Below are 14,591 nucleotides of genomic sequence, written 5' to 3' on the forward strand. Positions count from 1 at the left end.
AAATTTGGAACTCTGGAGAAAACCTGCCTTAAGGAGAAAAGAAAGGAATCAGCAGGGAGTGGTGGCTCATGCCTGTACTCCCAACACTTTGGGAGGCCAAGGCGGGTGGATCATGAGGTCAGGAGATATTTAATAGAGATGGAAACCCCGTCTCTACTAAAAATACAAAAAATTAGCCAGGCATGGTGATGTATGCCTGTAGTCCCAGCTACTTGGGAGGCTGAGAGAGGAGAATTGCTTGAACCCAGGAGGCAGAGGCTGCAGTGAGATGAGATCATGCCACTGCACTCCAGCCTGGGTGACAGAGTCTAAGAAAGACTGTGTAAAAAGACTCTGTATAAAAAAAAAAAAAAGAAAGAAAGAAATCAGAGGTGGCAGCAAGAGGGAAGTCTGGGTGAGGGGGACAGGAATTCTAAACTGATTCAGGAAAGGGACGACTGGAACAGCCACACTGTCTTCAGATCGTGGCTTTACGCTTATACAAGGAAAGCCTTGTTTGGGCTAGTGGTGCTCTTGACCTTGAACTGCACAAAGTGAGCACTCAATAACATTAGTGATTAGAAGTCACTGCTGTTTGTAGTCCTTAGCATGGATGTCATCCTTGTGCTGTATGCACTATTAGTCCCTTGAAGGCATGGTCTGGGTTTAACCTCCAACTTACCCCAAGCCTCGAACTTACAGCACCTTATACACAGCAGAGGTAACCTAACTCTTTTTTTCATTATTATTATTTTTAAAGATGGGGTTTCATCATGATGGCCAGGCTGGTCTTGAACTCCTGACCTCAGGTGATCCACCCACCTCAGCCTCCCAAAGTGCTAGGATTACAGGCGTGAGCCACCATCTTTTTTTTTTTTTTTTTTTTTTTTTTTTAAGACAGTCTTGCTCTGTCACCCAGGCTGGAGTGCAATGGTGCAATATTGGCTCACTGCAACCTCTGTCTACCGGGTTCAAGTGATTCTTCTGCCTCAGCCTCCCAAGTAGGTGGGATTATAGGCATGTGCCACCACACCCAGCTAATTTTTTTGTATTAGTAGAGATGGGGTTTCATCATGTTGGCCAGGCTAGTCTTGAACTCCTGACCTCAGGTGATCCACCCACCTCAGCCTCCCAAAGTGCTGGGATTACAAGTATGAGCCACCACATCCAGCCTCCTAACTCTTTAATGGCTAGACTCTTGTCACCAAGACAGATCCAAAAAAGAAAGGAAACACGGAACACATCCCTAAGCTCTCTTCTATGAAGTTTTACTTTTCAGGCCATATGAACCTGTAATGAAATAAAAGGACTTTCCTATTCATTTCATTCCCAGGAACTGAACTTACTATCAGATTCCTTCCTGATTTATACTCTCATTGTATCTAGCCAATATTTAAGTCTCATCACAGCAACCTTTTCCTTTTGTCCTATCTGATCTATAACCTCTCCATGATCAAGCCCTTCATAAATCTCTTTATAATATCAATGCTGCTTGGTTTCAGCTTTCTAGCATGATCAATCCGTCACTTGTCACCATTAGAAGACATGTTGGATAACCCTGAGCTTAATTATTACTCAGTGTTAATAATAATTGACACAGTAAGATCCATTAGTTTAAAAATTTATTAAATAAAAATTTCAAGGAATTAATTTAAAAAAAACACTAGGTAGAAACAAAAATTTTAACATATTTAACATTCATTAAAAAAAAAAACCCTCAAGAGAAATGGAAGATTTCCAAACTCCAGAAGAATGTTACCCCCAAAATCTGTGGTAACAGATTTTAACCTTTGTTAAAGATTTTAACATTTGTTAAAATCTGTTACCATATAATTAATCACTTTGAGGCAATTTTGTTTTACAAAACATCTTTACACAGGAAGGGAAAACTGAGTGATGCCCCCAAACATAGGGGCATATGAACATAAGTGAAAATAGGAATATGCTTTTAAAATTTATCAATTCCAAAAACAAAATTTGTTCTCAAAAGACGATGTAAGAATTATTATTTTTTAAATATCAAAGCCTACTCTAGAGGCCGGACACGGTGGTTCAAGCCTGTAATCCCAGCACTTTGGGAGGCAGGCGAATCACTTGAGGTCAGGAGATCAAGACCATCCCGGCCAACATGGTGAAACCCCGTTTCTACTAAAAATACAAAAATTAGCTGAGTACGGTGGTGTATGCCTGTAATCCCAGCTACTTGGGAGGCTAAGGCAGGAGAATCGCTTGAACCTGGGAGGCAGAGATTGCAGTGAGCCAAGATCGCACCACTGCACTCCAGTCTGGTGACACAGCGAGACTGCATCTCAAAAAAAAAAAAAATCTCCTCTAGAATACTGAAAATAAAAAGGGGGATAGTAAGGGAGGATAGGAAATTAACTGGAAGTAATAAATTCATGTCATAACTTAAAAGACTAGGTTTAGAGTGAAAAATACATCTGATACCAGAAAAAAATCCTAGCAAAATGTCTTTTGGATTAGGGACCTCAAAATACAGAAAAGAATCACACCTATATTCTCATCATCACAAGACTGTGCTTAAATGATAAAAAAAAAATCAAATCCCTTTATCCAGTCTTTCAAATAAAGTTCTTACAATGATATCTACGAAATCAAATTAGTCCTGAAATGTCTGACTTAAAAATTTAAAGCTCAGAGTCAAAAGTTAATCCATCTTCAAAGCTGGTAAAAATTTATCAAACTCTCTAGGTCAGGCAAAAATGCATGTGTAGTACCCATAAATTCAGACTCTTCACAGTTTTGGGTATACCTGTGCTTAAAAACATAAATAGTGTGTTAAATTTGGTATGGTGATAGAATTTTCTGTTTAGGCACTAGCTAGAGGAGACGCTGCTCTAGTATGAAAAGGCGAGGAAAATTGTGCTTTATTTTCTTTGAAAATCACCCAATATGTGGCAAAGACTTTCATGTTCTCTTGATGGAAGATCAATGATATAAAACAAATTAAGGAAGAAATCTTTAGCACAATACAGAATGGCAAAAATTTATGGCATTATTATTTAACATTCTGTAATTTGGTTTACAGAACCACAAAAAAAATAAGGATCTTTATGGCATTCTATGAATAACTATGCCCTTAAGCGTAAGAGTTATTTATCTTAGCCTAAGAACTTTATACACATTTTTAAAAAATGATCTATTTTAAGGCCAGGTACAGTAGATCACCTCCTCTCTACTAAATATTTAAAACAAAATAGCCAGGCATGGTGGTACATGCCTGTGGTCCCAACTATTATGAAGGCTAAGGTGGGAGGATTGATTCCAGGAGGTCAAGGCCGCAGTGAGCCATGATCCTGCCACTGCACTCCAGACTGAGTGAAGGAGTTAGGTACCATATCTTGGGGAAAAAAGAAAAGGCTGGGTGCGGTGGCTCACATCTGTAATCCCAGCACTTTGAGAGGAGGTGAGTGAATCACTTGAGCCTAGGAGTTCAAAACCAGCTTGGGCAACATGGTGAAACCCTGTCTTTACAAAAAAATACAAAAATTAGCTGGGCATGGTGGCATGCACCTGTGGTCCTAGCTACTGGGGAGGCTGAAGTGGGAAGATCACTTGAGCCTAGGAGACCGAGGCTGCAGTCAGCTCTGATCATATCACTGTACTCCAGCCTGAGTAACAAAGCAAGGCCCTATATTGAGAAAAAAAAAATCTTAAAAATCATATATACAACAAGAAATAGCACTCCATTTTAATCTAATCATTTGTTCTGGATTTGAAAAAAGTTATAGGCCAGGGGCCATGGCTCACACCTGTAATCCCAGCACTTTGGGAGGCCTAGGCAGGAGGATCGCTTGAGCCCACGAGCTCGAGACCAGTTTAGGCAACATAGTGAGAGCTTTCATTTATACAAGTACATAAATACAACAGTGCAATCAAATGTGACCATATGCAGAACAAAAAGGATATTAATTTTTCCGAGTTTAAATGATCAAGTAGCTTCTCCAAAGGAGGATAGCAGTTTAGTGAGGGCATGCACCCCAGGAGAATCAGTTTATGTTTGGCTCTGGTTATAGCAACATTAAGACGTCGCCAATCTTTCAAGAGTTCACCAACCTGTAAGAAATATAATTTTCAATTATTCAAGTTCAAAGGAATGGTTAAATATATTGCAACACATCCCTATACAACAGACAACTTTGCAAATATAAGAATAGAATGAGGCCAGGTGTGGTGGCTCACACCTGTAATCCCAGTACTTTGGGAGGCCAAGGCAGGAGGATCACTGGAGACCAGAAGTTCAAGACCAGTCCGGGCAACACAGCAAGACCCCATTTCTACAAAATATATAAAAATTAGCCAGACATGGTAGTGTGCACCTGTGGTTGCAGCTACTCAGGAGGATGAGATGGAGAATCACTGAGCCAGGGCTGCTTAAGCCCAGGAAGTCAAGGATGCAATGGGCCATAACCATGCCTCTACACTCCAGCCTGGGTGACAGACGGAAACTGCCTCAAAAAAAAAATAAATAAATAAAAGGAGACTATTTGAGGTAAGAACTGAGTAGATGAGGGATGGAGTACAAAGGAAAACTTTTATTATGTATATTTATATATTTTTATTTATTTATTTTATCTTATTTTTTGAGACAGAGTCTCACTCTGTTGCTCAGGCTCAAGTGCAGTGGCATGATCTCGGCTCACTGAAACCTCCGCCTCCTGGGTTCAAGCGATTCTTCTGCCAAAGCCTCCTGAGTAGCTGGGACTACAGGTGAGCGCCACCATGCCTGACTAATTTTTGTATTTTTAGTAGAGACGGGATTTTACCATATTAGCTAAGCTGGTCTCGAACTCGTGATCCACCAGCTGTCGGCCTCTCAAAGTGCTGGGATTACAGTTGTGAGCCACTGCACTCGGCTATTATGTATATTTTCTCTTTTTTTTCTCTTTTTTTTTTTTTGTTTTTTTAAGACAGGGTTTCACCATGTTGGTCAGGCTGATCTTGAACTCCTGACCTCAGGTGATCCGCCCACCTTGACCTCCAAAGTGCTTGGATTACAAGCGTGAGCCACCACGCCTGGCCTATTATGTATATTTTCAAACCATATGGATGTATTTATACAGTTGAGAAAAATGAACTAAGGAGAGGTAAAAATAAGAAAAACAAAAAAACATTTCAGGAGACCGAGGCAGGAGGATTGCTTGAGCTCGACAGTTGCCCACCAGCCTGGGTAACATGGTGAAATGTCATCTCTACAAAACATACAAAAATTTACTGGGTATGGTGGCACATGCCTGTAGTCCCAGCTACCCAGGAGGCTGAGATGGGAGGATCACTGAGCCAGGAAGGTGGATGTTACAGTGAGCCAAGACTGTGCATTGCACACCAGTCTGGATGACAGATCCTGTCTGAAAAAGAACAAAAAACAAAAAAACCCTGAATTATATATAAATTTGAAAGTATACAAGGAAGGTTTTATATTTAAGAGGCCTCAAATACAACAGCCAAGGGGCGGAAGCAACCATTCCATCTGACAGATAAATGGATAAATAAAAAATGTGGTATATACAGACAATGGAATATTGTTCAGTCTTAAAAAGGAAGGAAATCCTGTCACATGCTACAACAGGATAATCTAGCTGGCAAACTGAAATAAGCTAGTCACTAAAAGATAAATACTGTACGATTCTATGTATATGAGGTACTTAGATTAGTCAAATTCAGAGACAGAAAGTAGAATGGTGATTACAGGGCTGGGGAAGAGGGAAGTGGGTGGGTTACTCATGAATACAGAGTTGTAGATTTCAAAATGAAAAAGTTCCAGAGATCCACTGAACCACAATGTGAATGTACTTAACACTATTAAACTGTACATTTAAAAATGGTAACATGTGGCCAGGTGCAGTGGCTCACACCTGTAATCCTAGCACTTTGGGAGGCCAAGACAGGCAGATAATGAGGTCAGGAGATCAAGATCATCCTGGCTAACATGGTGAAACCCTGTCTTTACTAAAAATATTTTTAAAAATTAGCCCGGTATGGTAGCACATGCCTGTAGTCCCAGCTACTCAGGAGGCTAAGGCGGGAGAATCGCTTGAACCCGGGAAGCAGAGGTTGCAGCAAGCTGAGATTGCGCCACTGCACTCCAGTCTGGGTGACAGCAAGACTCCATATCAAAGAAAAAAAAAAAAAAAGTGGCTGGGCACAGTGGCTCATGCCTATAATACCAGCACTCCAGCACTTTGGGAGGTCAAGACGTTGGATCACCTGAGGTCAGGAGTTCAAGACCAGCCTGACCAGCATGCTAAAAACCCCATCTCTACTAAAAATACAAAATTAGCCAGGTGTGCTGGCAGACACCTGTGATCCCAGCTACTCAGGAGGCTGAGGCAGGAGAATGGCCTGAACCCGGGAGGTGGAGGTTGCATTGAGCCAAGATGGCACCACTGCACTGTAGCCTGGGCAAAAAGAGTAAAACTCCGTCTCAAAAAAAAAAAAAAAAAAAAAAAAGTAAGATGTTTTCTTTCCGTGCTGGTAGCACTCACGCAAACACAGTGAATGTTCCTAAAATCCACCGAACTTTCTGTAAGAGTGGCAAGCACCAACCCCACAAAGTGACACAGTGCAAGATGGGCAAGGATTCTCTGTATGCCCAGGGAAAGCAGCGTTATGACAGGAAGCAGAGTGGCTATGGTGGGCAAAACTAAGCCGATTTTCTGGAAAAAGGCTAAAACTACAAAGAAGATTGTGCCAAGGCTTGAGTGCGTCGAGCCCAACTGCAGATCTAAGAGAATGCTGGCTATTAAAAGATGCAAGCATTTTGAACTGGGAGGAGATAAGAGAAAGGGCCAAGTGATCCAGTTCTAAGTGTCATCTTTTCTTTTATGAAGACAATAAAATCTTGAGTTTATGTTCAATAAAAAACGGAATACATCTGCAGAACGTGCAGTGCTGTTACATAAGTATACATGTGCCATGGTGGTTTGCTGCCCCTATTGACCTGTCTTCTAAGTTCCCTCCCCTCACCACCCCCAACAGGCCATGGTGTATGCTGTTCCCCTCTCTGTGTCCATGTGTTCTCAATGTTGAACCATATATCTATTTTTTTGAGACAGAGTCTCACTCTGCCACTCAGGCTGGAGTGCAATGGCATGATCTTGGCTTACTGCAACCTCTGTCTCCGAGGTTCAAGCAATTCTCCTGCCTCAGCCTCCCAAGTAGCTGGGATTACAGGCGCCTGCCAACACATCCGACTAATTTTTTGTATTTTCAGTAGAAACGGGGTTTTTCCGCATTGGCCAGGCTGGTCTCAAATTCCTGACCTCAGGAGATCCACTTGCCTCAGCCTCCCAAAGTGCTGGGGTAACAGGCATGAGCCACCGTGCACAGCCACACAATTTTTAAAAGAGAAATGCCCCAAATGAATCAGTAGCAAACATAATTAACTTACAGTTCCATCTTTATTACTTCTAACAAAAGATACTAGGACAATACTTTTGTCTCTTCCTTGGTATTTGTCTACTGTATTAACCTCGACCATCCCAACAGAAGAATGTGCCAATAAATCATTGATGATCTTTAACTGCTGCCTGTATGGTGCAATAATACCAATATCAGAGGGATTGCATCCAGCCTACATAGAAAAAGACACAATTTAAAATAAAGAAGTCTTGATGAAGTTAAACTTTTCTGAATTTAATACTTAAATATTTCCATTATGTGCTCAACTGATGTTTATAACAGATTTTCCTATCTCAAAGACTGAATACAATTACTGAATTTGCTCTAAACCTGTCCATATTTCCCATGATGAAATAATTCCTTAGACATTGCTCCCTTAAGTTTTAGAGTCTCATGGCAAAGTAATGGTTTATATACCACTAAAACAGTGCTCACGCATACACACACAACAGTACAAATAAATACATTTCATCTTTTTTTTTTTTTTGAGACATAGTTTCACTCTTGTTACCCAGGCTGGAGTGCAATGGCGCGATCTCGGCTCACCGCAATCTCCGCCTCCTGGGTTCAGGCAATTCTCCTGCCTCAGCCTCCTGAGTGGCTGGGATTACAGGCACGCGCCACCGTGCCCAGCTAATTTTTTGTATTTTTAGTAGAGACGGGGTTTCACCATGTTGACCAGGATGGTCTCGATCTCTTGACCTCGTGATCCACCCGCCTCGGCCTCCCAAAGTGCTGGGATTACAGGCGTGAGCCACCGCGACCGGTAATACATTTCATCTTTTGCTATTTCTTTCACAGAAAAGTTTCCAATCCCCCATCACTACATCACAGTATGGACTCAATTAGAATTAGCTCACATTACAAAAAGTTATTATCCTAAATGAAAATTCCAAATGTCATTATAAAATATTACATGTCTTAGATACATTTCGTTTTTTTTTTTTACACACTTCTACCATCAGAGGAAGCTGAGATACATTTCTTAAAATAAAACAACTAGGCTTCAATCCCCTTATCTTAAAGGAGAGCTGCCAAGATTATAACCTTCTTACAGTCTAATATTCTATTATTCTGCACTTTAATATTTGTTAGCCTTGAAAAATCTAAATTACCTTAATAAAAATGGAGGTTAGGAAAACTATGAGTCTGGCTTCTGTTATATTGCTCACACCACCTTTTTCAACTTGCTCTGGTGCTGGAACCTAAGTAGAAAAATATACAGCTTGCTGATAATGCAACAAAGGAAAGAGTACTCTAAGTACGTAAGTGGCCATAAAGACTGTACTACCAATTTGGAGATGAAAAATATCTTTGCCTAAAGATGAAGGTGAAAGAATCAACAAAAATGAATGATATTAATATTAGTCACTTTCAGAAAGCCATGCAGAGACCACCTAGCTTAAACATGTTACGATTGAGGCTAAAATACCTACAAAAGCTGATCACACACTAAGCTTTATATACTTTACTTTGTCATCCCCCATTTTACAGGAATCAAAGGTAGAAAAGAATAAGTAACTTGCCTAAGGCCTCACAATAAACTGTGGCACTAGTATTTAAACTTAGATCTGGGTCTCATTATCTGTGCTCTTTCCGTTTTCTTGTCCCCTTTTATACAAATAATGGAGCAGATAAAACTGCTGCCATACCTGATACATCTCTTCAAAGACTACTTTCCTCCTACATCATCCCTAAGCAAGCTTGATTATTTTTAATGCAATTTACTTGGAATTCTGATGGTAAAAAAGAGAAAACCCAAGTAGCAAAAATAAAGAATCTGAGCAATCAGTGGTGAAATAAATAAATGAAACTTCCAATTAATAAGCTAGAATCCTGGTTTATAAAAGCAGTCATTTGTGAAATCAGTTTATGTGAATCGTTTTCCAAAGTCTGCCTGCCTCTAGGTATTAAGATAAAATAAAATTCTTCAACCCAAGTTGCTAAGGGCAGTATCTATGAGATGAAAATTCCATCACAGACGTGAGTAGAGCTAGCTTCATCCATCTTAATAACAGGAGACAATGATTTTAGAATAATACACTCACATAATTGGTTGCTATATTCTTATTTTATTTTCTTGAGACAGGGTCTTGCTGTTATCCAAGCTGGACTGCAGTGGTGTAATCACAGCTCACAGCAGCTTTGACAACTGGAATTAAGCAATCCTCCTGCTCAGTCTCCTAAGTAGCTAGGACTGCAGGTACACACTGCCACGCCCAGGTAATTTTTTTTTTTTTTTTTGAGACAGAGTCTTGCTCGGTCACTCAGGCTGGAGTGCAGTGGCATGATCTTGGCTCACTGCAACCTCCACCTCCTGGGTTCAAGAGATTCTCCTGCCTCAGCCTCCTGAGTAGCGGAGGCTACAGGTAAACACCACCATACCCGGCTAATTATTTTGTTTTTTTTTTTTTTTTTTGAGATGGAGTTTCGCTCTTGTTACCCAGGCTGGAGTGCAATGGTGCAATCTCGGCTCACCGCAACCTCCGCCTCCTGGGTTCAGGCAATTCTCCTGCCTCAGCCTCCTGAGTAGCTGGGACTACAGGCACACGCCACAGTGCCCAGCTAATTTTTTGTATTTTTAGTAGAGATGGGGTTTCACCATGTTGACCAGGATGGTCTCGATCTTTTGACCTCGTGATCCACCCGCCTCAGCCTCCCAAAGTGGTGGGATTACAGGCGTGAGCCACCGCGCCCGGCTCTATTTTGTATTTTTAGTAGAGATGGAGTTTCACCATGTTGGTCAGGCTGGTCTTCAACTCCTAAACTCAAATGATCTGCCCACCATGGTCTCCCAAAGTGCTGGGATTACAGGGGTGAGCCGCCACACCCAGCCACACCCAGATAATTTTTTAAAGGTTTTTTTTTTTTTTTTTTTTTCCAAACAAGGTCTCACTAGGTTGCCCAGGCTGGCCTTCAACTCCTGGCTTCAAGTGATCCTTCTGTCTCAGCGTCCCAAAGTGATAGGATTATAGGCATGAGTCACCACGTCCAGAAGGTCACTATATTTTTATTTGAACTTAAGTAAAGGCTTCCAACTCAATGCTAAGAAACACTACATAAAGCAAACTGTAGAAATATAGAGTCAAAACTTAATTCTTAGTTCTCAAAAATAAGCATCCAGCCATTTAAAGTCCTTGAGAAAGGCCAGGCGCAGTGGCTCATGCCTGTAATCCCAACACTTGGGGAAGCCGAAAAGGGCATATCACTCAAAGCCAGGAGTTCGAGACCAGCCTGGCCAACATGGTGAAACCCATCTCTACTAAAAATACAAAATTAGCCAGGTGTGGTGGTGGGCACCTGTAATCCCAGCTACTTGGGAGGCTGATGCAGGAGACTCGCTTGAATCTGGGAGGAGGAAGTTGCAGTGAGCCAAGATCATGCCACTGCACTCCAGCCTGGGTGACACAGTGAGACTCTGTCTCAAAAAAAAAAATACATAAAGAAAGAAAAGGCTATTTTGGGTTCAAGTATGAGAAGTACATTAGTTTTGCCTTTTAACTGGTAAGCTCTAAACAGGGCATATGCTAATGCAAACTGAGAAACTTAAATTTAATACAAAAAATGAGAGAAACAGAAGAGAAAATTTTTATTACCTTGTCTGTATTAAGAAAACAAACAGGATTGCTGGGTTCAAATACTCCCATCAGCCAAGGATTACCAGAATAGTCAGCATAAAATTCCAGTTCCAGCTTCACATCTTTAAAGTGAGGTAGATTTATCACTGCATTGGCCACTTTGTCGGATCCACACTCCAGCTTGCCCTCATAGGTCAGCTTATTACTTAAGGACATAATTTTACTAAGGGAATTACAACAGATAATTTTAGTTTTGGTAGATGGAAACAAACATGAAAACCACTCCTGGCTAACTGTTACAAATACCTGTTCATTCTGTACTGCACGGTTAGCTGTACAACAGCATTCTTATTCTGCTCCAGCCTCTTGAATAAGCTTTCACTCATGCCAAGAGCTCTGTCAACAAATCAGATTCAGGTTTACCAGTGTACTAAATCTGTCCCTTAAAAAGAATCCGGTTTAAAATTAACACTTAAATGTCTGCCTACCTTGCTTCATGATTTAGCACCAGGGGAGGAAGTTGCTGATGGTCGCCCACTAACACAAATCTCCGTGAAAAAAAAAGGGGGCCCAGACAAATTGGTTGGCTAATTTGAGAGGCTTCATCCACAATACAAAAATCAAAAATTTTACGGGAAAATATTGGATGGTTTATTCCCATACACGTTGTTGCAACTATAAGCTAAAAACAAGGAAAACAAATCAGTTATTTAATATGTAAAAGAAATGTAGTGTTGTTTCTCTCATTTTTGAAATGAAAACATCAGAAAAAGGTTTTTGTTCTATGGCATCAGGAATCCTTTGATATGATTTCATTCTGAAATATTTATAGCATGCAAATTTTATTTTTTTCTATACATTAAAAATAATCAAGTAAATTTTCCAGACACTATGAACAATGCTCACATTTTAATATTTCCCAATGGAAATCTGAAACATTCAAGAGGCAATAAGTTAGTAAGTTTGTTTTGTTTTGTTTAATGTCAACCAGGACATTGCTTCTGGGAAGAAGGAGTACTTTTCCTTATTCTTTCCACAAACAACAACTAAAATCCCTATGCATTATATACATAAAACAAACAAAAGAAGACTCTGAAAGGTGGACAGAAGTCAGACCAGCTAGAGAGCTCAGGACCAAAGAAACAACACACTAGTTGATTCCCTGCGCCTTCGTATTGCCTCATAGATTCCAGATTTGGAACTGAGGGAGCCACAACCCAGGAACACCAATGGGTGCTGACTAAAAACAGCTTCAACCCAAGTCCCCTCTCTCTAGCTGAAGGAACAGGAAAGGGAAAGCCTAGCAGACAGAAAACTTTTACACAATAACCACTATAGCCAAATATCGCAGAAAAAAAAGTACAGCCCCAAAGAATAGGAAAAAAAAAAAAAGTACAGCCCCACTACCACAGACAGCAGCAAACACTGAGGAGGGCAGATCCCCGCCCTTCTCAAGGCTGTAACAAGGTGCATCATGCCCCATCAGGCTGGTGTCAGAGAAAGCCAGGTAGGGGGTAAGGTCTTTCATCCCTGATGACTGATAACTGGTACCAAACCCTAATGTTAATGGAGACCATATCGGGAGCCTAGACTTTCACCCTCATCCAGCACACCCAGTGGTAATGAGGAGCCTCCCACCTTGGTCAAAGAAGGCTGAGTGAGGAACCCGCGCTTCGACTCCCACCTTGCAGTAATGAGGTGGTACACCCTCTTCCCCTACCAAGGCAATGTGAAAGGAAGCCAGCTAAAACAGAAGTTTTCAATAATAATAAAATAATGTTTCAATCAAAAATCAATCATTATAAGAAGCAGGAAAATCTCAAACTCAATGAAAAAAGATGACAATCTATAAATGCCAACACCAGAATGACAGAGATGTTAGAACTATCCGATCAAGATTTTAAAGCAGCCATGGTAACAACATATTAATGAGTGATTATGAACACACTTGAATCAAATGGACAAAAAGCAAAGTCTCAGCGAAGAAATAGAAAAAATTGGATAACTGGGCTGGGTGCAATGGCTCATGCCTGTAATCCCAACACTTTGGGAGGCCAAGGTGGGCAGATTGCTGGGGCTCAGGAGTTCGAGACCAGCCTGAGAAACATAGAGAAAACCTGTCTCTACAAAAAATACAAAAATAAGCTAAGCATGGTGGCATACACCCGTAGTCCCACCTACTTAGGGGTGCTGAGGCAGGAGGATCACTTGAGACCTGGAGGTCAAGGCTGCAGTGAGCCATGATCATGCCTCTGCACTCCAGCCTCGATGACAAAGTGAGACCTGTCTCAAAAAAAAAAACAAAACACCAGAAAACGAAATACCAGACTGGGCATGGTGGCTCGAGAGGCCAAGGAGGGCGAATCACTTGAGGTCAGGAGTTTGAGACCAGCCTGGCCAACACAGTGAAATCCCATTTCTACTAAAAATACAAAAAATTAACCAGGCATGGTTGTGCACACCAGTAGTCCCAGCTACTTGGGAAGCTGAGGCAAGTGGATCATGAGGTCAGGAGTTCGAGATCAGCCTGGCCAATATGGTGAAACCCTGTCTCTACTAAAAATACAAAAATTAGCCAGGCATGGTTGTAGGTGCCTGTAATCCCAGCAACTTGGGAGGCTGAGGCAGGAGAATTGCTTCAACCCAGGAGGTGGAGGTTGCAGTGAGCCAAGATCACGCCATTGCACTGCAGCCTGGGCGATAGAGCGAGACTCTGTCTCAAAAAAGAAAAAAAAAAAAAAAAAAGAGAATCACTTGAACCTGGGAGGTAGATGTTACAGTGAACGAAGATCACACCACTGCACTCCAGCCTAAGTGACAGAGGAACATGCTGTCTCAAAAAGAGAAAACCACGGGGCGTAGTAGCTCACGCCTGTAATCCTAGCACTTTGGGAGGCTGAGGTGGGTGGATCACCTGAGGTCAGGAGTTCAAAACCAGCCTGGCCATCATGGTGAAACCTCATCTTTAAAAAACAAAAAACAAAAAAAAAAAGAGAGAAAACCATCAGCATCTGGGGCTAGGCACAGTTCACAGTTCTTAGACTTGAGACCACAAGTATAATCTACAAAAGAAAAAAGTTTATATAATGGACTTCCTCAAAAAAACCTTTTGCAGCTGGGTGCAGTGGCTCACGCCTGTAATCCCAGCAATTTGGGAGGCTGAGGCGGGCAGATCACCTGAGGTCAGGAGTTTGAGACCAGCCTGGCCAATACAGTGAAACCCCATATCTACTAAAAATACACAAATTAGCTGGGCATGGTAGCTTGTGCCTATAGTCTCAGCTACATGGGAGGCTGAGGCAGGAGAATCACTTGAACCTGGGAGGCAGAGGTTGCAGTGAGTGGAGATCACACCACTGTACTCCAGTCTGGGCGACACAATGAGAGTCCGTCTTAAAAAAAAAAAAAGAAAGACAAACACCTTTTGCTCTGCATAAGACCCTGTGAGGAGGATAAAAAGCAAGTGATAGAGTGGGAGAAAATACCTGCAAACCATATATCCATTAAAGGGCTAGTATTAGAATATACATTTAAAAAATTCTCAAAACTCAACACTACAAAGCATATAATCCAAAATAAGCAAAAGACATGAAGAAGATATACAGATGACAA

General features: G+C 41.3%; 1 protein-coding gene and 1 pseudogene across 2 annotated transcripts in view; one reads left to right on the plus strand and one right to left on the minus strand.

Annotated features, from left to right (window-relative positions):
- Positions 1-1,584: 1,584 nt before the first annotated feature.
- Positions 1,585-14,591, minus strand: part of DNA2 (DNA replication helicase/nuclease 2) — a 56,672-nt gene continuing 43,665 nt past the window's right edge. The window contains exons 15-21 of one of the 2 annotated variants that reach the window (XM_064374195.1): positions 11,468-11,661; positions 11,286-11,375; positions 10,998-11,202; positions 8,517-8,606; positions 7,391-7,573; positions 3,908-4,056; positions 1,585-2,934 (exon numbers count right to left, since the gene is read on the minus strand). In XM_064374195.1, the coding sequence (XP_064230265.1) occupies positions 2,868-2,934; positions 3,908-4,056; positions 7,391-7,573; positions 8,517-8,606; positions 10,998-11,202; positions 11,286-11,375; positions 11,468-11,661 (978 nt within the window). In that variant the 3' untranslated portion in view covers positions 1,585-2,867. The remainder of the gene's footprint in view (positions 2,935-3,907; positions 4,057-7,390; positions 7,574-8,516; positions 8,607-10,997; positions 11,203-11,285; positions 11,376-11,467; positions 11,662-14,591) is intronic. The other variant, XM_064374196.1, reaches the window with a different exon arrangement.
- Positions 6,456-6,807, plus strand: LOC135273969 (large ribosomal subunit protein eL42-like; annotated as a pseudogene).

This window comes from Aotus nancymaae, unplaced genomic scaffold (genome assembly GCF_030222135.1).
Source record: "Aotus nancymaae isolate 86718 unplaced genomic scaffold, 86718_ANA_hifiasm-v0.15.2.pri h1tg000010l, whole genome shotgun sequence".
NCBI lineage: Eukaryota > Metazoa > Chordata > Mammalia > Primates > Aotidae > Aotus > Aotus nancymaae.